This window comes from Eublepharis macularius, chromosome 3 (assembly GCF_028583425.1).
Source record: "Eublepharis macularius isolate TG4126 chromosome 3, MPM_Emac_v1.0, whole genome shotgun sequence".
Classification (NCBI taxonomy): Eukaryota; Metazoa; Chordata; class Lepidosauria; order Squamata; family Eublepharidae; genus Eublepharis; species Eublepharis macularius.
In genome coordinates, this window is record NC_072792.1 from 183,011,109 (window position 1) to 183,034,658 (window position 23,550).

Consider the following 23,550-nt stretch of genomic DNA (forward strand, 5'->3'; position numbering starts at 1 on the left):
AAAGCACACTGCTTTCTCGCACAAGTTTCCATGGCAGAGCAGGAATTCGAACCTTGGTCTGCCGGATCCTAGTCCTGCGTTCTATTCACTATACTGCACTCCACTTCCCGCTTGTCCACTTTCTGGTTCAGACAAGATACTGCTTTTCTTGGGGGGGGGGGGATTCAAGATTGCACAATATCACGTCTTCTCTTTTGTGGCAAAAAGAAAAACATAAGAGACTGGTGTACTTCCGCTAACAAAGACACAGACACATTCATTTTTTCAGTAAACGTATTTCTTTTATAAAAATCTGATGAAGCCACAGTGATTCAGTTGCAATCTCAAAAATGATGCTTTGCGTCATACTGCACTGGTTTTCAAGTACCAAGCGGAGGATACACATCAAAGCACAAATGATTTAAAGCATACTGGGGGGGGGGGGTTGAGTTTAGGAGGAACGCAGCAACATCTATTTTGCTGGAAACAGTCTGACTACACAAATGAGGACACCAGGTGTGCGTGAGCGCACACAGCGCCATGAACTGTAACCAAAAATTGGGGTTGGTTTGCATAGTGAGTAGCTAATTGTATACCAGTTTGCAATGTTTTTAAAAAGCTAGGGGAAAGAAGGAGGGATCTCCAGGCTCCTAGACGACAACACTGAGAGAGCCGGTGGTGCCAGCCAGCAAAAGTTCAGTGGGCCTCGTGCAGTTCTGGCTTCTCTGTGAAGATCCCGGAAGGAAGATCTCGCACAGCAACTCAGTAGTGTGACGGACGCCCACATCTGCGTCTTGGGCAAAGAATGCCGCTTTAAGAGACTTCCGCAGATCCTCTCCATGAGCTGAAACTCAGCTTGAACAAGGTCTTCCTGAAGGATTAAGTTTCCTGTCCGGCCATCCATTAAAAGCCAAAATACAAATATGATCCCAGAGACCCCAACAGGAAGCACGGCAAGCCTACACTGAAGTAATGCTCCAAGGCCAGTTTTGCAAACAGCAACACATCGTCATCTTTAAGGCTTCGGTGCTCTTTGCTTGCATCAAGGAAAACAGGACCAAGCATCTCTTCAACCCCCAGAATACAACTGAATGCAGTACAATCGTTTTCTAAACCCACTCCCTTTTGGCACTTCCCCTTCAATTCTTTACCAGCATCTGTAGCAATGTCACCCAGGAATATTTATATTGTTAAAAATATCTCCAGGGGGCCAGAGTGGATTTTCCGAGTCGGATGATGTCTTTGGCAGCTGCCGTCATTCAGATACTGTCACGTCTTTACCCCCTCCCCTTCCTGCTGGGCCACAAGGAAGAGTTTCTATAGCTGCGCAACCCTCTGACTGTGGTTGTATGCTACTTGTATGTGGGCTAGGCTGTATGCAGAACCCTTCATTATAGATCCCCCCCCCCATTTAATAGGAACACTTCTTTTAAAAGAAGGCAGATACACAAAGTTGGCACCTGCAGATATCAGGGGCAAGACTCTCCTTGACTGTTGCGGGCTCAGGCCCAACCCTTGCTGAGGAAACAAGCGAGGATTAGGGCCGGGCAGAGTCAAAGGCCTAAACAGAAAGCCGATCTTACAAGGAAAGGGTGGTGGAAGAAAACACTGCACGCATTTTTAGGCTACGAGATTAGCAGAGGTCCTTGAAACATTAAAGTCAGCCTTCCTGGAGCTAGAAACCTTATTACATATAAAAACGGCATATGGTTTTTAAGGCCCCCGCCCCTCCTATACAGAGCAAGAATCGCCCTTTCAATACATTCAATAGCCTGGACAGCCAGAGAGACAGATTTCTATCAGGGTCAATACACCCAGAGGGGTCTCCATGTTCAGACACCTGGGCTGGTCGCCCAGAACCACAAGTAAAGCAGCTTCCTGGGCTGAACCACCTGAAGAGCCAAGCCATAGTCTTCTTCTACGAGATAAGCTGCTGCCACCTTCCCAGGCTCACACCACCACCGCCCTTTAGGTCTCCCAGGCCTGGACAGCCAATGATGGCAAGTGGAGCAGCCTTGCATCTCTGGCTGGCCGAGGCAACGCATAACACATCGTTGCGTTCCTTGCACAGGGTGCTGCAAGAGAACAGAGAGGTACGTGCAGAGAGGTGGCAGCTTTGTGCCTTTGAACATCCACCTCGGCTGTGCCAGAATGCTCCCTTCCCTTTACATTCCTCATTCTGGTACATTCATGTTTGCAGGCCTCACGCACAATACTGCAGACGGGCACTCGAGCCGGCGTTCTGTCCCACAGGCCAACTGTGCTCATTCATAAAGAGATCCAGAGGAGTGAGCCGTGTTAGTCTGTACTTGCAACGTAGTAAAGAGTCCAGTAGCACCTTTAAGACTAACCAACTTTATTGCGTGCATGCATCTAACGGAGAGAGCTGCTAGTCTTAAAAGGTGCTACTGGACTCTCTGCTATTTTGCATTCATAAATAGAGCCACTTCAGCAAGAGCTCGCTTCAAGCAGGGAAGTGTCCCTCAGGCTCTCCTTCAGACATTGGTCTGGATCCAAAGGGCTGTATGAGCAGCTCAGGGCACTCAAGGGCAGTTTAGACATTTCCCTCAAAGAGCAGCCCTCCTGTGCCACAAGGAAAAGCTCCTTGAAACTAAGGGGAGCTTCACACAGTTTGCAAGGGTCTGCAGGTCAAAAGAAAAAGCCCAATGTTGCCCTGGTTTCCCCAAGGCCATAGGCGTGCTTAAAACGGCTCTCCAGTTCCCCCACCGTACTGAGGCAGTTAGACTGGGTGCCCTCTCAGCTTTCTAGGAGCGTGCCTACCTAAAAATGTGCGAACAAGACAAGGAAATGTCATGCACACACGTCTTCAGAATGGGAGATATAGCTGTGTGCACACTCAGGTTTGCGACCCTATGCGTGGAATGGTTCTGTGTGAGATGTCGACTTTCTCACAACAAAGGAAGGGCAGCCATAAGCTGGGACTCACCCCAAGCTGAGCAAGAAGGCGGCACAGAACTGCCTGGCGCATGGTCTGGCCGGAGGGGGCCACAGGGACCGGGCTGAGCTTGCTGCTTGCAAAGAGGCAGTTGTTACACTCCGGCGTTATCAGTGTGAAGCCCCTTCTGGGAAGGGGCTGCAATCTACGGGTGTGAGCAACATGCCGTCTACTGCCCCCCCCCCAGAAAGGCAAGACAGAAGTGTGGGCCTCCCCCTCCAGCCATGGTTAAAATGGGGGAAAAAAGCATCTACCAGTGGCTCTGAGTTCAAGGCCAGCGTAATATCTGGCATCCATGGGATGACGCTGAAGTGATCTCTTAACTGCATCTGTGAAAAAGTGGGGGGGGGGGATCCTAACTGCTCCTCTACATCAGTTTTCCAAAGCTGATCCTGTGAGCAGGACTGTAAACCTCCCATCAAGGCCACGACCACCAATTTGTCCACAAATTACGTCAACGCTTCTTGTCCATGGATGAAATCACTTCAGAGGCTTTGCCAAATATTTTGCCAGCAGAGGCACTGACCCGGGCTGGAGTCACTTCTGTTTTTTTTAACGGCCTTTTAAAATCTTAGCATCAGAATACCTTCCCCTGGAGGTACTGAGGCCCGAGGATCACCCCCAACTTCTCCTTCACTAATAGGACGCCGGCTTCACAGCTGTGCCCTGCAGCTCCTCCACCATGCTGGAAAAGGCAGCCTCAAAAGCCTGGTTCAGACACAACTATCCAGAGATGGCAGCTACATCAGCAAACCAATTTATGCACAATGGGCAATCTATGGCCATCTCTATTTAGCTGGCTGTGCGCGAAGACAGCAAGCGATGGGATGGGCGAGCGCGTCATCATGAGCTCCACCCCCATCTTGTTCCCGTAACAGCACAATATGAAGGCTGCTGCTTCCGAACCAAGCCAAGATTTTGGTATTAATAGTTTGCCTTGCTGCGCACGGACAATAGTGCTGAGTTTAAGAAAGAAACGTGAAACTAAATATTCACTGCCGTTCCTAGCCCCAACGTCAAATTCAACAAAATGCTTTCGACTGAAATTCTTTGCATCCTTACTAGGAAGAAAGCCCCACAAATCAATGGGAACTACTTCTAAGTAAATATGCTGAAGATCAGTCTGTTTAGGTCATTCCAACGCAAAGGAGTCAACCACAAAAGTAAAGCCCAACACAATTCTCCGGACCGGTAACCAGAAAGGCAGCGTGATGCAGGCTTGCTTCAAAGCCACTGGGATGAAGGCAAGAAACAAAGATACTCGTCACTTCGACAAGCTGGCTTCAGAGAATGCCTGGAGCTCCAGTTCTGCTCAGCCCAAGTAAGGCTCGGAGCTCATTCTCAGCGACGCAGTTGGCAAAACCTCCACTGTGCAAGCAGCTCCCAGCACCGCCATGGAAAACATCTTAAGGCAGCATTGAAACATGCTAGGCTATGAGGCCCTTCCGGGCAGCAACCAAAAACATTCTGTGGTGTGAGTTACATGAAGGTCTTGAGAAATGAGCGCCATTTTAGCTGCCCCCACAAAAGGGAGAAGTGTGCGCACGCTCCAATACGAAATAAAAACTTGTGCCCACAATTGCTCTCTGAAGTGCTAGGCCTTCTTTGAACTGCAGCCTTCTTTTAGAGACGGCCAGATTTTCTCCCAATGGAGAGTTTAAGTGCACTGGGTGTACCTAACCTTTACATACCGATTCAAATGTTTAAAAGCCGCCTTGCGTACTTTTTGCTTTTGTGCTGTATTAACAGCAGCAAACAGGCAAAATAGCTCTCGAGCCTTGCAGGATACCTGGAATTCCAAGGTTTTAAAAACACGACTCTACGGTGGGCTCAGATCAACCGGCTGCAGCAGAGTCACCAGGCAGCAACCCACCCCCCCCCAGCAAATCCATATAATGGATCCAGACGGTGACAGGCCTCCTACATGGGGAAGTCACAGCTTCCCAGATCCCCCAACATATTAAGACGCCATTTATGTGCCATCTTTCCACTGTGAGGAAGCTTTCAAGAGCTGCCTCCACGAAAACAGTCCTATGGCCCAACCACTCTCCAGTTCGAATCCTACTTGGAATGGCCCCTTCAGTGCCCTGGGTTTTTTTTTGGGGGGGGGGGGGGGTTCGACAGGGATCCACAAAGGCTTCTCCTCAGTCACACATCTGCTTGGGTGGCTTGTCACCAAAACCATTCTCAGAATTGCTACTCTCCTGGAAAAGTTAACGTTTGAATCCACTCTCCGTGTTGGTGACTACAAGGAGGAGCTACAAGGAGGAGACCGCAAGCAGCAAGAGTGTGCAACTTGAGGGAAAAGAACTGGTGTACTTTCCCCCATCGCCAATTCTATCACGTCCAAACCGGGCTGTCTTGCATTTTTGCACTGCTGGCCTGACTCAGCCTGTACCACCCACTGCAAAGCTTTCTGCCCTGGGGCAACCAAGCTGCACCCAGAAAAACAGATGGGCAGCTACAACAAATGGTTATTCGTTTGGGTTCAGTATAAGCCACTTGTCCAAACTACACATTCAGATACAATACACTGTATATTGAAATACATTTCTGTGTATCCACGGGGCTGGCCTCCCTCTGGACTGAAAGGCTGCTCCTGAGGCTACAAAATGCCACTCAAAGCAATTAACCTTTGAAACGAGAGCAGCGATTCCAAAAGAACCGATCGATAAACCAGACCTGGCCAAACTGAGAATTCTGGAAGCAGGTTTGTGTGCAACTTGTCAGTAAATGCAGGTCTCGATCCTACTGACCTAAGGACTCTCGCCGGACGGCAAACTGCACACACGCTCTCGTGAGTGAAATCTGTAACGTCAGAAGCAGCTTCAGCAAGAGGGATGAAACGCGGCTTAGACCTGTGCAGACCCAGGCTCCAGCATGAACTGGATTTAACTCCTCTAACCATGAAGAAGAAACGTGTACGTTGGCAGTAGCATAAGGAAACGGCTCTTCTTCCTGCCCAGATCCTTCTGATCCGCCTCACATTAGCCAGAGAAGGCAAAGTTGTTTGGCAAGTGCTACTTGGCACCCAGGGTGCTCTTTGACCGCAAGAAATACTGATCCGTTCTCCCTTTCCGCCTCGCCACTCTCCTGTTTTCACTGTCAAACTTCCACTGAAGCTGCAAAGCCAGCCTTCGGTCTTCCTCCTCCTGCAGCCGCTTCTGCTCCGTCTGGCTTCTCCGCAGGGGCTCCGCTGCAACCAGCGTGCCCTGGCAGGCCGCCTGCCTCAGTCTTTTGACGGAGCAGCTCTGTTCCAGATGCTTGGTTTTGCACTGCCTCTTCCGGCCCCGCCTCAGAGGTGGGGGCTCCTCGCCTCGGACTCTCTCGAGGCAGACGCCGTTTGGCAAGTTGCTCAGTTCGCTTTCGTTCAGGTACTTGAGCTGCTTCTTCCCCACTGCCTTGACACAGCGCCCTCGTGTACCGTTCTCCGGAAATGCCGAGTCGACTCTAATCGCTTTCCGGGTTACCATTTTTGAATCGGAGCTGAGGCCGGACCCAGGCAGGCGCAAGGCTGGGTTTGCATCGGAGACCTCAGACGGCCGGAGGTAACGGGTCGTCTCGATGGTTCTACCCGTCTGCGCTGCAAGGCCATCGTCCGCTGCTTCCAAGTCTCTCTTGATATTGCTGGAGCTTTCAAGTTTTGCTCCACAGATGGAAGGGAAACAATCTAACTCTGCCCGTGTGCGCGTTGTGCTATCAGGGGGCAGCGAGTCATTTGACATTTGCAGGGGCTCTTTGATGATATTCAGGGAATTCACGGTAGGAACAAGAAAATCTTCCCCCATTTCTGGGGCTGAAGATGTCAGGGTGGCTTTGGAGAGTGTCTTTTTCATCTGGCGCTCCTGAAATATCTGTTCCCATTTTCTCAAAATGCGAGGGCTTGCTTCATAGGTGGTGGGCTTCTGTAGGCTCCGCGTCAGGTTTCTCGGAGTTGACTTGATAATGAGAGGACTGAGAACGCGGCCATCAGGAAGACGCTTTGGAGGGGTGCACGGCGAGCAGACAATGGGTTTGAAATGATTGAGCTCTTCCGAGATGCTGTCGTTACTCTCGGGACTGATGGACCGCTCGGGCTTTGGGAGAATGGAAAGTGGAGCAGCAGCACCGAGGCTCGCCCGCTTGTCAGCTGTCAAGTCTGGGGCAGAGAGGCAGCGATTGTTCTGGGTGGACGAGAGAACTCCAGCTACGGGGGTAGACACGCTCACCAACGGGTTGACCTGCAAGACAAGTGGCCACTTTTTAGTCCTGTTGCTACCAATGTAAACTGTGTGAAAAGAACATCTGACGCCAATAAGAATGCCAATTCACAAAGCACGTGTGAATTATAGGCAGGTAGTGTCTGCTCAGGGCAATTACGGTTCTCTTCAAAGACATCATCTAACGCAAAATTGCTGAGTTAGAATTTGTTAATAAATTCAAGGTAATTCCCCCGCCCCACCCCGCCCCACCCCGCCCCTAGGGCTTCAAAGGGACCTGGGATTCCAAACTCACTACACTTGCTCTTTCTCACACAATTCCAAGGGATAATCATATGAAAAATATTAATCATAACTTTGAAACTGCCAAGCTTGCCTAACATATCAGCAATAGCATCTGTCCACTGTTATTCGTTTTATGAAACAATGAACTTCTCAAAATGGAAAGAAATAAAGCACTGGAAAGTTTTTTAATCAAAAATTTTCAACCCACCATCCAATACATTTTAGCACCAATGGCAACACCGAAGAGAAGATCCAATGAGAAGAACAGTAAATAATTTCACTTAGGATGCTTCAGGAGCATCCACACATTTTAAAACTCAGAAGCACCAAGGAAAGGGAAGAAAAGTAGTTATTTTATTTATTCATTTCAAATATTTGAAAGACTGCTTTTGTCATAACATAGCTGGGGCTCAGGAAAGGTTAAGAATATATAAATTCATGTAACAGCAAGACAATTAAATCTACAACTAAAAATCGCTGTCAGCCAATATGTAGTTGGCAGAAAACTCGTAGAAAACTCGAGCATTCTCAGCTGTGTTTTCAGTCCAAATAGTGCTCACCCAGCTCCAAACCCTCTCATCAGCAATCAGTTTCACAGTCTCTACAGAATGACAGCCCTGACCTGGATAGCCCAGGTGAGTCTGATCTCGTCAGATCTCAGAAGCTAAGCGGGGCTGGCTATAGTTAGTAATTGGATGGGATTCCTCTAATGAAGACAAGGGTTGCAGAGGGCAGGCAATGGCAAAACACCTCTGATAGTTTCTTGCCATGAAAACCCTGCCAGGGGATGCCATATGTCAGCTATGACTTCAGGGCACTCCCCACCACCACAGAAGCACAAGAGGATGGCAGCCTTCCTCACATGCCCTGGGAGATGATTTCCACAGAACAAGCCACAGATTAAGAAGCCTGTATCCAGGCAACAGCTTGCCACATCCTAGCAAGGGAGGGGATAGTGAGAAGGCAGAGATGTGAAGAGTGGAGCTGCCAGGTGGGCGCATGTAGGAAGAGGTGGTCCTTCAATTATTAAAGGCAGAGGTGTAAAGAGCGGAGCTGACAAGTGGGCGCATGTTTGGTGAGAGCCAGTTTGGTGTCGTGGTTAAGAGCGCGGGACTCTAATCTGGAGAGTCGGGTTTGATTCCCTGCTCCTCCCCTTGAAGCCAGCTGGGTGACCTTGGGTCAGTCACAGCTCTCTCAGAGCTCTCTCAGCCCCACCCACCTCACAGGGTGTTTTGTTGTGGGGATAATAATGGCATACTTTGTAAACCGCTTTGAGTGGGCATTCAGTTGTCCTGAAGGGCGGTATATAAATCAAATATTATTATTATTATGTAGGAAGAGGTGGTCCTTTGATTATTAGAATCCCAGCTCACAAAGGGCCTGAAAAAGTAAGTGCCAGAATTAGGCTGAGAAGCAAGTAGCCCATGAAGAGGCCTAAAGGCGGAAGCAACATACTCGCAACGTTTATCTGTGCCGACAGGCAGAGTACCACATTGTGCACCAGCTAAAGCTTGAGCCATCGTCAAGAGCAGCATCGTGTACTAGAGGGTACGGTAGCAAGGATCAGTGTGGCAGAAAAGGAGCAACATTCTGAAGCGTATGTAGCTGGAGGGGAAATGCACTTTTCGCCACCATATTCACTTGCTTCTCCAGCAAGAAGGCAGGATCAGGTAAGATTCTTAAACTCTTTACCAAGTCCTTCCATGAGTTCTGCACTCTCATGTATCGTGGGAAGCAGAATCCCACGATACATCCCACGACACATGGAATTCGTTGCCACAGGAGGTGGTGGCAGCTACAAGCATTGCCAGCTTCAAGGGGGGACTGGACAAATATATGGAGCAGAGGTCCATCAGTGGCTATTAGCCACAGGAGATAGATGGTATTCTCTTTGTGGGGAGGTGGTGCTCTGTTGTCTTGGTGCTGGAAGGAAGGCAGTGGGAGGGCATCTGGTGTCCTGGCCTCACTGACAGTCCTTTAGATGGCACTGGATTTCTAGCCACTGTGTGTGACAGAATGTTGGACTGGATGGGCCACTGGCCTGATCCAACATGGCTTTGCTTATGTTCTTATGTTCTTAATCCCTCCCGAGGTGGCAAAGTACATCTGGGTACTAATTCTTAGGTGATGGTTCCTTAATGGCCAGTTGGAATAGCCAACTCTGAGTCGAGTCAAGGGGCAACTGGCTCCACGCAGTCTGAGGGGCCCTTGCCGTCTGAACTCTCCCTCTGATGCAGCCGGGTGAGACGGACTGAGGATGGCATTCACCTGACAGCGAGGGCTCAGACTATTCCGCTTAGTTGGTCTCTAAGGTGCTACTGGACTCAAGTCTTGTTGTTCTCTTAGCAGATGCCAGGTTTCCTCAACTTCTCACCTACCGGAACACAAAATGCCACCTTGGCACGTGCCAAAGAATGCAAGTCTCTAAAAACCCTCCAGCTTTCCATCTTTTGCTGTAATGCTGCAGGGGCCAAGAGGGAGTCAGGGCGGCACGATGGAATCGGCCATCTCAACACAGCCAAGCACAGGAGGCGACCAAGAGCTTCCTCCTGTTTCAGAATGTGCAAGCGACTTCGTTTTTAACTACTGTGACCTGCCATTCATCCCCCACAGTCTTTTGCAGCAGTAAAATAATCTGTTAAGGTACCAGGATAGAACGTAACAAACCAGCATGTGCAACGCACACACACAATGAAGTCAGAGACACTTTGCAGGCTGTTTCCAGGCAACAGAGGCCCACGATGGCTTCTACAGCAGATTCAAAACCATTCCTAGTTACCTTTGTTCTTACTGGTGCTGATCTCTGTCTGCTCTTAGATCTCTCCCGAAGGGTGTCATTGCAGCTCTGGCTCCGTTCTACTCTGGAGCTCAAGTTTCTACAAATATTAAAAATAAGACGTTATGTTCATTATAGGGAGGTGTTAGCAAGTTTATTAAAGCCACCAAGATACCAAAATCATGCTATTCAGATAGAAGATATAACATGCATGATAAATGTGCGTATGTGTAGGGGGGAGGGAGATCAGCATGGACTCTGTTTACAGGGGAACTGGAGGTGCGCACTAAGCTCGACAGCAGTCGGGCTTAGTCATACATAGCCCTTGCGTTTCTAGCTTGGAGTAAATCTTCTTACAGGGAGTGCAAGACATTCTTGACTCCCTGTCTCTCCTCCCAGGGATCACAAAGGGGCTGTGAAATCTTTAGATCCAGACGATCTCCAGTCCCTGTGGCTACCAAAACACATCTGAAACCAGGCACACAAAATGCTGTTTAGAAACCAAAGGCGTCCATCAGGTGTTCCTTCACACAGCACAATTTCGATCCTACCAGTCCCTGAAAGACTCCTTTCCTTAGCCCTTGGCTTAAGCTCCACAACACACATGCACAAATTTACGTATGGCCTTTGCACACATCCTTCTATTTTGCAAATTTTATTCCAACAACAGAACCTGGGCCTTTTAAGACAGCATCCTGTTCATGCTCCTATTCCCTGCCGGCACCTCTACCTCCCTTCTGGCCACTGAGTCTGATCTAGCACTCACCCTGACAGCAGCGCAAACGAGTAGGTGCTCCCCTTGGAGACAAAGGCTGATCGATGGCCAGATTTACCCTGGAATGGTTCCTCATTCTCAGAATCGGAGAGATGCTCAGGGAACTGAAGTTAAATCAAGGAAAAATTAGCTGACATTTTGTGAACACAGATCCAGAGGAGTTAGCCATGTTAGTCTGTTGTTGCAAAATAGTAAAAAGTCCAGCAGCATGACTAACCAATTTATTGTGGCATAAGCTTTCGAGAACCACAGCTCTCTTTGTCAGATGCATCTGATGAAGAGAGCTGTGGTTCTCGAAAGCTTATGCTACAATAAGGTTGGTTAGTCTTAAAGGTGCTGCTGGACTCTTTACTATTTTGTGAACAGTCTCACTCCAGCAATACGCTGCTTTCAACACCCTTGTGGAACCCCCAGAAAGCCCAGAGTGGTTACACTGGAAGCGCATAATGGAACAGAGTCACGAATTTGTCAGGAGCAGTCACCAAATTTAAGGCAAGATTTCTCTATCTGAGAAATGCGTATGAGGAAAAATAAATTAGGGATCTTAAAGTACTTTGGCAATAATAAAAACTGACAAAATACAGAGTAAAGCGTAAAAGTCATCCCACCTGGATCCTTATTTCATCCACATCCTACTCGAAGGTGCCTGGTACCTCCACTTCCTCCCTCTGTTCCTTAGCACGGCATAATAAGCACTGTGCAGATGCAACCGTGTGCTGAGACTCTAAACACCCATATTTGAAACCACATCCTTATGAAATCAATGGGGCTTACTTCCAAGGAAATGCGCCTGCTCTAAGGGTCCAGTCTGAAAGCTGTCCCTTGGCCTTTTCCAGAAACAATCAGGGTCCACTTTCTTTTGACAGCACAGACCTGGGAGTGCGTTCAGTGCCAATTCATCTTCCTCCCCCAACCCATCACCTTTCTCTAGCCCATCTCTCTTCAGGCGTGCTGACAAGCTTCTAAGTAGAACAGGATTCCGAATCCCTAGTTAGAAAAGGGCTGGAAATAGGAATCCTGTTCTGACCCTCTTGGACACCGCCCCCAACCCCCGTCCAAATGCATGGAAAACTTTATTGTGTGCTAATTTACATGCCTGAGCAAAAACCCCAATTCATCCATGAAGCTGGCTTCCCAACACAAGAAAGGGCCTGTGTCACCCCAGAAGACAACACTATTCTGGGCAGAGTTGAAGAGGCACTGTGTTTGGATGTGCCCTTCCATCAGATGGCCTCTTTCTGCACAGCTCCTAGCATGTTCGACAATAAGAACAGAAGGTAAGACTTTTGCCTCCTCTTTAAAGCAGCTCTTTTTTCTACAACCCTTAATGTATGTCAGGAGTAAGTCCCGTTTGAGCTGAGTCAAGTTTTGGAGGCAGGGAAACCACATGCACACTTCCTTGGCAATGATGGCTACGGCACGGCCATGAGTCACTCACATGTTCTTGTGTCATCTTGGCTGTTGCAGACTCCTCCTTCTTCTGATCTTCTGTTTTTCTCCTCCCTGCTTCAATATCCTCAAAAATTAGCTTGTGAATAAGATCCTCGGAAGCTCTCTCCTCCTGCAATTTTTCATCTCTCAGCTAGAAACAAGTGACAGTGGGGGCAGTTTTACTTGCAAGCAAATAAGGGGTTCAAAACATATCCTCCTTGTGAATCATTTAACCACGGGGCTTGGTCCCCAGCCCAGCCAAAGAGGCTGTAATTATTTGCCCTTGCACTGGCGGCCTTAATTCCTTCTAAATATTATCAATTGTTAAGCCCCCTTGGTTGGTAAGTGCTGATGGTCTACAGGCCCAGTGGGAGAAAAAGAACCTTCCGGCACAGCAACTCAGATGAAGGCCTTTGCCTCCTTTGCAGGAGGCAGAGGGAGAGCAGTTAAGGAGGATAGGGCCCCTCTGACAGATTGTCCTGTTTATAGCATCAAAAACTGAAACTGGATCAGAAGAGCAGCCTGAGCAGACAAATTCTTGACTGCAAAGATGCAGAACTGCTGCTTGAAAAGCTGCCCCAGAACAACACAAGTACATTCTGACCTGTTGTCATTCGGTGTTTGTGTTATGGAGCGACTTCACTACCTCCCAATGTTCCTGGGAAAGCTACAGACCAGCACTGCCATACATTTCCTTGCAAGATCTCAATGTGGAAAGAGGACAAAAAGGCAAAACAGTGTGTGACTGAACTGTTACGACTTCTTACAGAATTGCCTGTACTGTGGAACTACTTAATATACATCTTCCACAGCCTCCTGCACCTAACCTTCTACTATGAGCATCTTCGCAACCCCTCCCCCCCACTATACATACAAATTATGATCTTCGTTTTGAGATGCACGTAGTGTAATAAATGGGGGGGGGGACCGTCTTTCAGAAAGGAACCCCTTAGCATCACATTAAAGAGTACAGCACATCTCACTGTATAGCTACTTGTCAGGTAACAGTTAAAACTGAAAACACTATTAGCAATGACAGCCAACATAGGAATGACAGCCAACATAGGAAGCTGTCTTATACTGATCGAGCCCCCTGGCTCACTTAACTTGGTAACACCCACTCAGATTGGCATAGCTCTCAAGTACAGAAAGGTCTCTTTTTTAAAAAAATATGTATTTTATTTTATTAAAAACAAAAGAGGAATACAGAAAAAGAAAGGGAACAAGTAAAGCAAATATAAAGCTGTGTGCTACAAGGACTGCTTGTACAGAATACAAAAATCATAACTTTTATAGATATTAGAATAGTAATTAGAATAATAAGGCCTATTTAATGGATATTTTTCCAAATAAACAACACGTGTAGAATTCAAACCTATTTCTACTCCTAACTTTAAAAAAATAATAAAAAGCCCATTATTCCATTATTACCCCATCTTATCATTACCTTTTCTTAACAATAACAATTGTTAACAATAACAATGCTTATTACTTAATATAACTAATTGTCATAAGAGGGTTCAAGTAAAGTAATATTGGGAATTCCAACCTGTTTCTACTCCTTATCTTAAAAAATGAGGAAGGTCTCTGTTGATACTCAAGATTCTTAACTGGAGATGCCAGGGAGTGAACTTGCACACAAACCAGATGCTCCACCACTAAACTGTTATCAGTAGCCAATTTAATCTGTCATTTCTGGAATCAGCTGTAAGTAATTATTTTAGCAGCAACTTTTCAATACTTAACCACAACGCTTGGCAATGACCGACTGAAGAATTTAGACACTGAATATCTGTTCTTTTGGGACAGAAATTTAGGAGCTGTCCCAAGCTCCACTCCCCCCACCCCCAAAGTTGTTCAGAAAGGGTGAGAGCAGCGGAGAATGCGTATCTTGGATCTGCCAGTAATTTTAAAGAGGAAGAGAGAAGAGCCAGCAGGCTAAATAGGAAATGGACAAAAAAAATCCATCTCCAACCCATACACGTGGCACAATCAGAGTTCCAGGAACTTTTAAACATTTGCCCACATATTTGATGCAACAGAAATCATGTCAGGGAACTACAGCATCATGAAAGCCTTACTGCAGCTTAAAGAGGAAAAACGCAGAGGAATTCAGTTTCTATGCCCTCTTTCCTCAAGATGATTTAAACTAAAATCACAGTTTCTCTATAACTCATTAAACTTTTCATTTTTGTAACATTTTGTACATTAATCCCAGTTTCCCCAGAGGACCACTGCTCTACCCTATAATCAGGCTTTTTTTCTGGGAAAAGAGGTGGTGGAACTCAGTGGTGGAACTCAGGACCGCACAATGTCGTCACTTTGGGTCAGCTGGAACAAGGAGGGAGTTTTTTAAAGTTTAAATCTCCCTTGGCGAAAATGGTCACATAGCCAGTGGCCCCGCCCCCTGACCTCCAGACAGAGGGGAGTTTAGATTGCCCTCCACACAGATGTGAGAGGGAAATCTAAACTCCCCTCTGTCTGGAGATCAGGGGGCGGGGCCACCAGCCATGTGACCATTTTTAAGAGGTGCTGGAACTCCGTTCCACCGCATTCCTGCTGAAAAAAAGCCCTGCCTATAATCCTTTGTAACAAGTTTGGAAAACACTGCCTTATGTAATTTTTTAGCTTCCTCTTACCAGTTCAGATCAAGTTAACAGAAAACAGCTTGCTTTTCTACGGAAAAAGTTCTCCTTTCGTCCTAACAAGCCTACTTAAGCTGCAGAAAGGAAATGCATATATCATGTCCCTCTAGGTAAGAGAAGCAGGCACTTTAAACCAGGCCAAGGAAAATTTAAGAATTCTATGATGCCTCCCTCCCCATCTCATTTGTAAAGGTCTCAATGCTTAGGAGTCATAGTTTAAGACTCATTTCAGACTTGTAAAGAGAAAATGAAAATAGGATTGCGTGAGAGCAGAGAAAATCTGTATAGCAAAGAAGGAAAAAAGGGTCTTAAAAACAGCATATGCACCCGCACTGGCTCTCTAAGTTGTTACTCACTGCTGTGCAGAACACAGACTACACATTGTCTTCAACATGGAGCCAAATACTTGCTGGTTGACACATACTAGTTGCTACTAGCAACTGCCTTAAACATTAAGAGTCACAGCCCTAGCAGATGATGCAGTAGTGATTTAACACAGTACACAACATACCTTTCGGAGTTGGCATCTGTATTCCTCGTGAAGCTCTCCGGGCTTGCTTAATGTGATGGGCGCTCTGAATATGAAGTCTGCAGAAAGAGAGAGAGAGATAAAACACACAGTCCCAAGGAGTACTAGCTAAATTGTTTGGCTGTCCTGTTCCAAAAATCCACTCCCTTCGTATCTATTTTATCGCTAAAAGCATGTGTGAAAATGCGGGAGCTAGCAGAATAGCATAATATCGACGCAACACTTCTGAGCAATCAGAACTAGGAGGCACTTTAAATGCCCAGAAATGCTAAGTATGTAATACATTTCCCTGCCACAGGGAAATGGACCCACCTGACATGTGCATGCCAGGGAAAAAGTAACATACGAGCTGCCCTTAGACTCAAGAAAACGCAAACACCAGAAGTATAAGAATAGTAGCCTTCAGCTACATACACAGTCTAATCTGTTTCATGGCAGAACAACAAAGCACCCTTAGCACACAGGATGAGCATTCTCACAGGTTTCATTACCTCTCATGCATCTCTAATGAAATTTCTAACAGCAGCTTTAAGAGTCACACCCGCTTTGGCAAAACACATGCCCAGGCAAGTTACTCTGGAATCAAAGAAGCCTTTCAGAGGAATTCAAGGCAGAGTTGTCTGAAGAACCACTGGACTTTAATCACTGACACAGTGAAAATACTCTAAACATGTATAGCTCCTTAACAGAAGACTGAAAAAAACATTTCCATACACTCCACAGTTTTTTATATTATGAAATGCTGGACTCATTCCAAGATGACGCAGACCTGCTTATTTTCAAATACAGGATGCACGTGGATATGATGCTACAAAGGCGGCAGCGTGCGGGTCTAAATAAGGCATGAAGCCACCCCAACTGACTGCCATCTTCCAGTATTACCCAGGCACGCCCTTACCGACTCACTCGTTCCTTAAATTGCAGGGGTGAAGCGATGACAACTCAAGAGTTCGGCAAGAGGCAGGCGTGATGACAGGGCAGGACCCAGAAAGCCCTCAGCTTACAGATGCCAAGAAGGGTGGGGCCCTGGAAGGGATGCTGAAAACTTCAGAAGGAATCTTTTAGCAAAACAAAACACCTGCTTCACTCCTGATACACATCACATGCATCATGTCCTGCCAATGGGAATGCATCGGAAAGCACCTGTTTGAACTTCAGATACGCAAGATGGGACCTTGCTAGTTAACGTGAACGATTCAAGTTGATTAGGGGACGTATGCTCACTGTTCTTTTCCACTTACACATTTGAAAACAAACAGTTATCGGATAAAGTGTCCGCTCTCTGCCTACAATCACTGCTCTCGACTTGCTGTCACCTGCAGAAGAGAAAGCACAATAGCTGGACTGTATAGCTACAACCTCCTTCCAGCGAATCTACCCTTGTGAAAGAGGGTAGATTCACACACAGGCCAATTATTTTCACACACAGGTCAATTATTTTCTCTGGAAGGAAAGTAGTGATAGAAAATTCAATCGGCTTACTTTGTCTGGGGTTCACCTTACAAGGCTGCACTGTAAGATAGGTATGTAAAGAAACTGCACTCCTGGACACTGGTGGAAAGTACGGAAAATCTTTTTAAATAAAGACAGAATGAATCACTTCCAAGGCCAGGTGAAGAAAGCTTGATTCTTTTAGACCACAGATGGCCAACACAGGTTGTGTATAGGAAGGCAGGCTGGTCAGAGGGTAAACAGACAACTAACGTGTGCGTGTGTGTGAGGGAGGGAGGGGGTTACAAGGCTGCTTAAGGCACAGCAGCATGCCACCATGACAGAACTCGCTCCAAAAGAACCTAGTGATGTCATGTTAAATGAGTGTGCCACAACTGCCAGCAAAAAAACAAAAACAAAAAACCCACAGGCCAGTTTCTCTTCCTCAAGACTTACTTCCTAAATACCATTATTCTTCCTAAATAGCATTTGGCCTACGTGATCTAAATCTATGTTTTACACAGAAAATCCTTTTAGGTGGTAGGCAAAAGACCATGATATCTTCCAACAAAAAGTAAACTAAAAGCATATTATAAGTTGAAATTCAAGTTGCCTCTCATATCCAAGAATTAAACTGACACTACATTGTTGTGGGTTTTCCGGGCTGTATTGCCGTGGTCTTGGCATTGTAGTTCCTGACGTTTCGCCAGCAGCTGTGGCTGGCATCTTCAGAGGTGTAGCACCAAAAGACAGAGATCTCTCAGTGTCACAGTGAGACACTGTACTCACTGGTACTCACCCAGGTACTCACTGTGACACTGAGAGATCTCTGTCTTTTGGTGCTACACCTCTGAAGATGCCAGCCACAGCTGCTGGCGAAACGTCAGGAACTACAATGCCAAGACCACGGCAATACATCCCAGAAAACCCACAACAACCATCGTTCTCCAGCCGTGAAAGCCTTCGACAATACATGACACTACATTGTTGTGGGTAACTCGTTACCTTCTAACCACAATCCTTCTGAAATATTAACAGGTTACCCAATTATGTTACCTTGTGTACCCCGGAATCAGCGATGATTTCTGCCTTAAGGGTAACTTAACACAAAAGGCAGCTTAACACTCCGAAGGGCCACTGGTCCTTGTTGCTTCGACCCACACATCCCCAGGTACTGACTAGATACCTGGGAGTGACAAATGCTCAATATATTACATAAAGGAATATAAAGTAGCCCGTTTGAATGAAACTGTAGTATTGCTTCCGACTTGCCAGCCAACTTAATGCTGATCATTACTTGATTATTTTCAGTAGCTGGGTGACAGACCAGAATAGCCCGAAGCTGTGGAGATAAGGGGGAAACTGCAGAACTGCAAGGAAGCCTTTTGCAAAGTGGATGGAGATCGATAGGCAGGCCAGGTAGAGATTCTATTGGCAAGCGCAAAAAGAGTCAAGTGGCAGCTTTAAGACTAACCAACTTTATTGTAGCATAAGCTTTCGAGAATCACAGCTCTCTTCGTCAGATGCATGGAAGGCAAGAAGAAACTGGTCAGACCTTAAAGGTGCTACTCAACTCTTTTTGATTTTGCTACTACAGACTAACACGGCTAACTCCTCTGCATCTATTGGCAAGCGGTATCTAAGCCATTTACCAGATGGCATAAGCTTTACTGTGGCAAGTGACAGGGTGTGCCCCCTCCAAACGCAGACTAGGCTACCGAAAGGCAAATGGCTAAACAGGAGCCCAGATAGGTTAACAAGGAAAGGCAGGGTACAAAGCTACCTTGATGTCCTTTCAGGTCCTCTAGACAGCATCATTATCAATTTCGTTGCCTAACCCAAACTCCACTCTAAGGGCCAATTCACACATCAAAGTCCCTGTCTCCAACTCCCCAGGGCCATTTCAGGTTGCAAAAATGATTATTATTTATTAAGTTTTTACCCTGCCTCTCCCTCCAATGAAGCCGGAGACGGTTTACAACAACTGAAAACTATTAATCAATCAAAACAATAAATATGATCTGTTAAAACGAAAAACATAACACTGCAGTTAGGTGGGCCCAGAAATACAAGCAGTGGTAAAAACAACAACCGGTTGGCAAAGATTCCATGATGCAGCACGGAAGGCTCACTTCCAAGCACACAACTTCTAGACGATGCCTGGGGCAAACAATGTGGGGGAACACAAGGACTTTGTAATGTGAACTGGCTCCACCTTAGCCATTCCCTAAGCAGGACACCCCCCAGCCACCACTGCACTTTTTAAAACCACCCCTGAGAGCAGTCAACCCGTTCACACACTCAGCAGCGGAGGGGCAGGGCAACTCCCTGACTCCACCCATCCTGTCTGAGTGGCTCAGCCAAACTAAGTCATTTGTTTTATTCCTTTAAAAGAGGTATACCCCACATGTCTATTAACGGTCTCCAAGGCGGCTTATACAAAAAGGAAAACAGCCACCAGCATTAACCAGAGACAAAACCCACAAACAGTAATTCAATTCTACCACAACTTTGAAAGGACGCTTTTGACCCCAAAGCCAACAAATGCGAGCGAGGAGAGAGTTTCTAAGAGCCAAGCCACAAGTGACTCCTGACACAGGTTGGACACTTGTTAGCTTACCTCAAGTTTTGATGGGAATGTAGGCGTCCTGGTTTTACAGCTTGGCTCTCCATTACAGCTGCAAGACCAGGATGCCTGCATTTCCCATCAAAACTTGAGGGAAGCTGACAAGTGTCCAACCTGGGTCAGGCGTCACTTGTGGCTTGGCTCATAATCAGGATGCCAACTTGAAGTGGGCCATGTCCTTACCGGATGCACTGAAGGTGGGGACACGTAGAGCACTGTAACCTCAGAACACAGGTAAATATGGTTATCAGCAGACCGCAAACACTTGGTCATCTCTACCAAATAACTAGCAGCTTTGGGTGTGATGGAAAACACCATTTGTAAGGGAGAAGTCACACATTGGGGGGAAGCGTACAGCTTTTCTGTTCCTCTGCACTCCCCCAGACATTTTTCTTACAGCCACAGCTAGACGGGGAAGTGGGCAGAAGGATTTAGCTCTCCTTCCCTACCTGTTTTTTCCTTCCAAATCATACTCCTGCTTCTTTTTAGATGGCCTCAAGCCTTCCACCCTGATCTGGTCCTACCAGTTCAACCCGCAGTCCATAAAGCCTAGGAATAAAAAGTGGCCAACACAAGCAATAAAACTAAAGCGCATGCGCTTTAAAGAGTCCAGAGGTTCCCAGGACACACTTACAGAGACTATGCGCCGAACTCACTCTACCAGGCCCCAAGTACAATATAGTCAGAGAGCACATCTAGCATCATGTAAAGCAGTTACCTCCTTTTCTGAACACAAGTGTTTTGTTTGGGAGAAAAGCAGTCTAAAAACATTTGAGTAAATGATCACACACACACTTTTCATAACCCATATTAATGATTCATAGCACAAAAATCGCAAGGCAGCAGTGATTTCTTAACAAAGAATGAACAGGCAGTTAGTCAAGTTAGAAAAATGTGATTTCAAACACAACACTACACACCTCTCACAAGTGTCACTACAACTCAGTGCAATAGAGAGGTTCAAACACCACCTCTACTGCGTGACTAACTGTATGCACGGCCAGTAATTGTATGCACGTTTATATGAGCTTTATGGAGAAAGGCTATGGCTAAAGGGCAGACAATAAGGGAGTACCATACCAAGTTCAAACCCTGTGGCACAGAAGTAGTGTTACTTAGTGGTTAGAGTCAAACTACAACTAGCAGTAGAAAAGAGCAAGAGTCCAGTAGCACCTTTAAGACTAACAAAAGCTTGTGGTAGGGTATGAACTTGTGTGAGTCAGATGACTACAAACTACAACTAGGATGACATGGGTTCAAAGCGTCATGCAGGTGTAAAACTCGATTATACCAGCATCATAACCTTGCACAGGCAAAATAGTAAAATTTTGTGGAACCTTAAGGCCATGGCTTTATTATATTTTTATGCTGTCTTTCCTCCAAGGGGCTCAGAGTGGTACACCTGACTGTCCCTATTTTATCCTTACAACAGCCCTGTGAGGCAGGTTAGGCTGAGAGAGTGTAACCGGGCCAAGGTTACCTGAGAAAACATTTGAGTCCACTGGCATCTCAGAGACCAACAAGATTTCCAGGATATAAGCTTCTGAGTCAAAGCTCTCTTCTTCAGATACAGGGCATAGTTGGATGATTAGGTTACCTGTGCAGCGTACCTGCTTGCTGGGCAGATGCTTGAGGGTTCTCCTGGGATGTCAATTAAGTTATGCTGGGGAGTGGAGAAGGTATAGCCAACTTGGGAGCCTCAAAGGATTTGAGTTCAGCTCTTCAGACTTTGAAGAAGGGAGAGCTCTGACTTTTGAAAGCTTATACCCTGAAAATCTTGTTAATCTCTAATGTGCTACTCGGCTCAAATCCTGCTGTTCTACTGGGGACCAACATGGCTGCCTACCCGATACTAAGCAAACTTTGTGATAGTGTAGGGATTTGAACATGGATCTCCCAGACGCTGGTCCAACAGTCCACTTGGTTAGAGATAGGACAACCTGACAGGGGTGTTCCAAGGATAAGGTGGGGAGGGGAGCCTTATCAAGTCACATAAATATACTGTGATGTATGCATTCAACACTGACAGTTATTAACACAGATTATGTCACTGGAGCCTCAGAACTGCAAGTCATCTCTCATCCCCCCCCCCCCCCCAAATTTGGTGTTCTTTATCCATGATACCCACAGGTTGGCGGAGCAGGTAGCACCACAGCCAGGTGGGTCACACTAGCTTCTTAGGTAAGAGAGCAAGATTTGGGTCCAGTAATACTTTAGAGACCAAGGGTATGAGCTTTCAAGAGTCCAAGCTCTTGCGCTTCTACTACAGACCAACACGGCTACCCACCTGAAATTATCATCTAGATGGTGCTAATCTAGCCGTGTTGGTCTGCAGTCAAAGAACAAAATCCTGGTCCAACAGCACCTTAGAGACCAACTAGACTTCTACGGTGTGAGTTTTCCAAAGGACTCTCAAAAGCTCATACCCTGGAAATCTGGTTGATCTCTACGGTGCTACTGGATCCAGATCTTGCTCTTCTGTTACAGACCAACAGGGATACATACCTGAAACTATCTTCTAGATAGTGCTGGTCTAGACAGGAAGAGCAAGATTTGGGTCCGACGGCATCTTAGAGACCAACTAGACTTCCAAGGTGTGAGCTTTCAAAGGAAGCTTCGACTCTCCACAGCTGATACCCTGGAAATCTGACTTCTCAAGAGTCTGCAAGACATCTTATGTGGGGACGCTGAAGTGACTTACTTTCTGTGCAGTCTTACATTCTGTCTCCCTAGCGGTGCACGCGTATCCGCAATGGGGGAACAAGTGTCAGATCTTTCACTGGAGCGTCCCCGTGTAAGACGTCTTGTGCAGACTCTCAGGTGCGCATCTAAGACTGAAACGTGGGACGCCTCCCTTGCGGCTGAAATGTTTGCAAGGCGAAGTAAACACGCACACACACACAAAGACACACTCCTCTGGGCCACGCACAACACTTGCCCGCAGGGAGGCCACTCGAAGACACGCGTCAGCCCCTTCACACGCGCTCAGTCCCTGCCCAGTTTCCAGCTTGCCCGCCAGAGGCGCGCGCACGCACACGCATTCACACGATACGCGTGTCTCCGCATTCGCGCGGCTCAGCACCTCGGGCGGGCGAAGGCGGCGGCGGCTCCCCTCCCGAGGCAGGCCGGGTTGGCTGCTGGAGTCGGCCGAGGCTGTCCGGGCGGCTGCGGCAGAGCGGGCGGCAGGCGCAGCGGCCTCCGGGCCCGCCGGCCTCCCTCTCCGCCTCCTCCCGCTTCTCCTCGCGCCCGCCCCGGGGGCGTCGCCTCCGCCCTCGGCCGCGCCGGAGCAGCGGCGACCCCGAGCCCGCGGCCCCAACGCCCAGCGCCGCCGAGGCCGTCGCCGCCGCCATTTTCTCGCGGCGCGAGGGGAGGGACGCGGGGCCCGGCCGCGGCCACGCCCCCTCATCCATAGTCATGAGCCGCTCGGGACGCGCGCCAGCCGCGGCCGTTGGCGCCGGCCCCGCCCCTTTCTCCCTCCCCGCGGAGGCAGCCGGGCTCGCCCCGCCCCCTCGCCGCCGTTTTATGTAAGCTAGAAGGAAAGCCACGCCTACTCAGCCCAACGGGAGCGCCCAGCCTCCTCATTAATATTAATTAGCATGGGGAAAAAACCGCTTCCCGCCTAATGTTTATTTTTCTCCCTCACGCGCCGACGCAGTGTTTAAAATTTGTGTGAGGGGAAGACTGCGAGAGTGCATTCATGCTTTTTAAAATATATTATTTTCGAACTAGTTTTAAAAAACACGAGGCACCTACTGCCAGTAGGTTGAGACTTACGTTCAATAACGTAGAATGAAGTCAAAAACAGCCAAACGCCTCACAATATTTATTTTGTACAGTTGTTTTTCTTTCACACACTATATTGTATTAATGTGCGCGCGCGCGTGTTAATGCTTTTTAAAATATGAATTAGCAGTAAAA

The 23,550-nt window shown here is 47.4% G+C and overlaps 1 protein-coding gene across 2 annotated transcripts; it reads right to left on the minus strand.

The window, feature by feature from the left end:
- Positions 1-277: 277 nt before the first annotated feature.
- RNF169 (ring finger protein 169) lies at positions 278-22,986 on the minus strand. Of its 2 annotated transcripts, none has more exons than XM_054973733.1 (6): positions 22,715-22,986; positions 15,558-15,634; positions 12,409-12,552; positions 10,962-11,074; positions 10,199-10,295; positions 278-7,155 (listed from the first exon to the last, which is right to left on the minus strand). In XM_054973733.1, exons 1-6 carry the CDS (start codon positions 22,980-22,982, stop codon positions 5,956-5,958), a joined length of 1,899 nt encoding a protein of 632 aa, XP_054829708.1. In that variant the 5' UTR covers positions 22,983-22,986; the 3' UTR covers positions 278-5,955. The 2 variants fall into 2 exon arrangements, with proteins under 2 accessions (XP_054829708.1, XP_054829709.1); XM_054973734.1 differs by lacking the exon at positions 22,715-22,986 and adding an exon at positions 16,067-16,191.
- Positions 22,987-23,550: the final 564 nt, after the last annotated feature.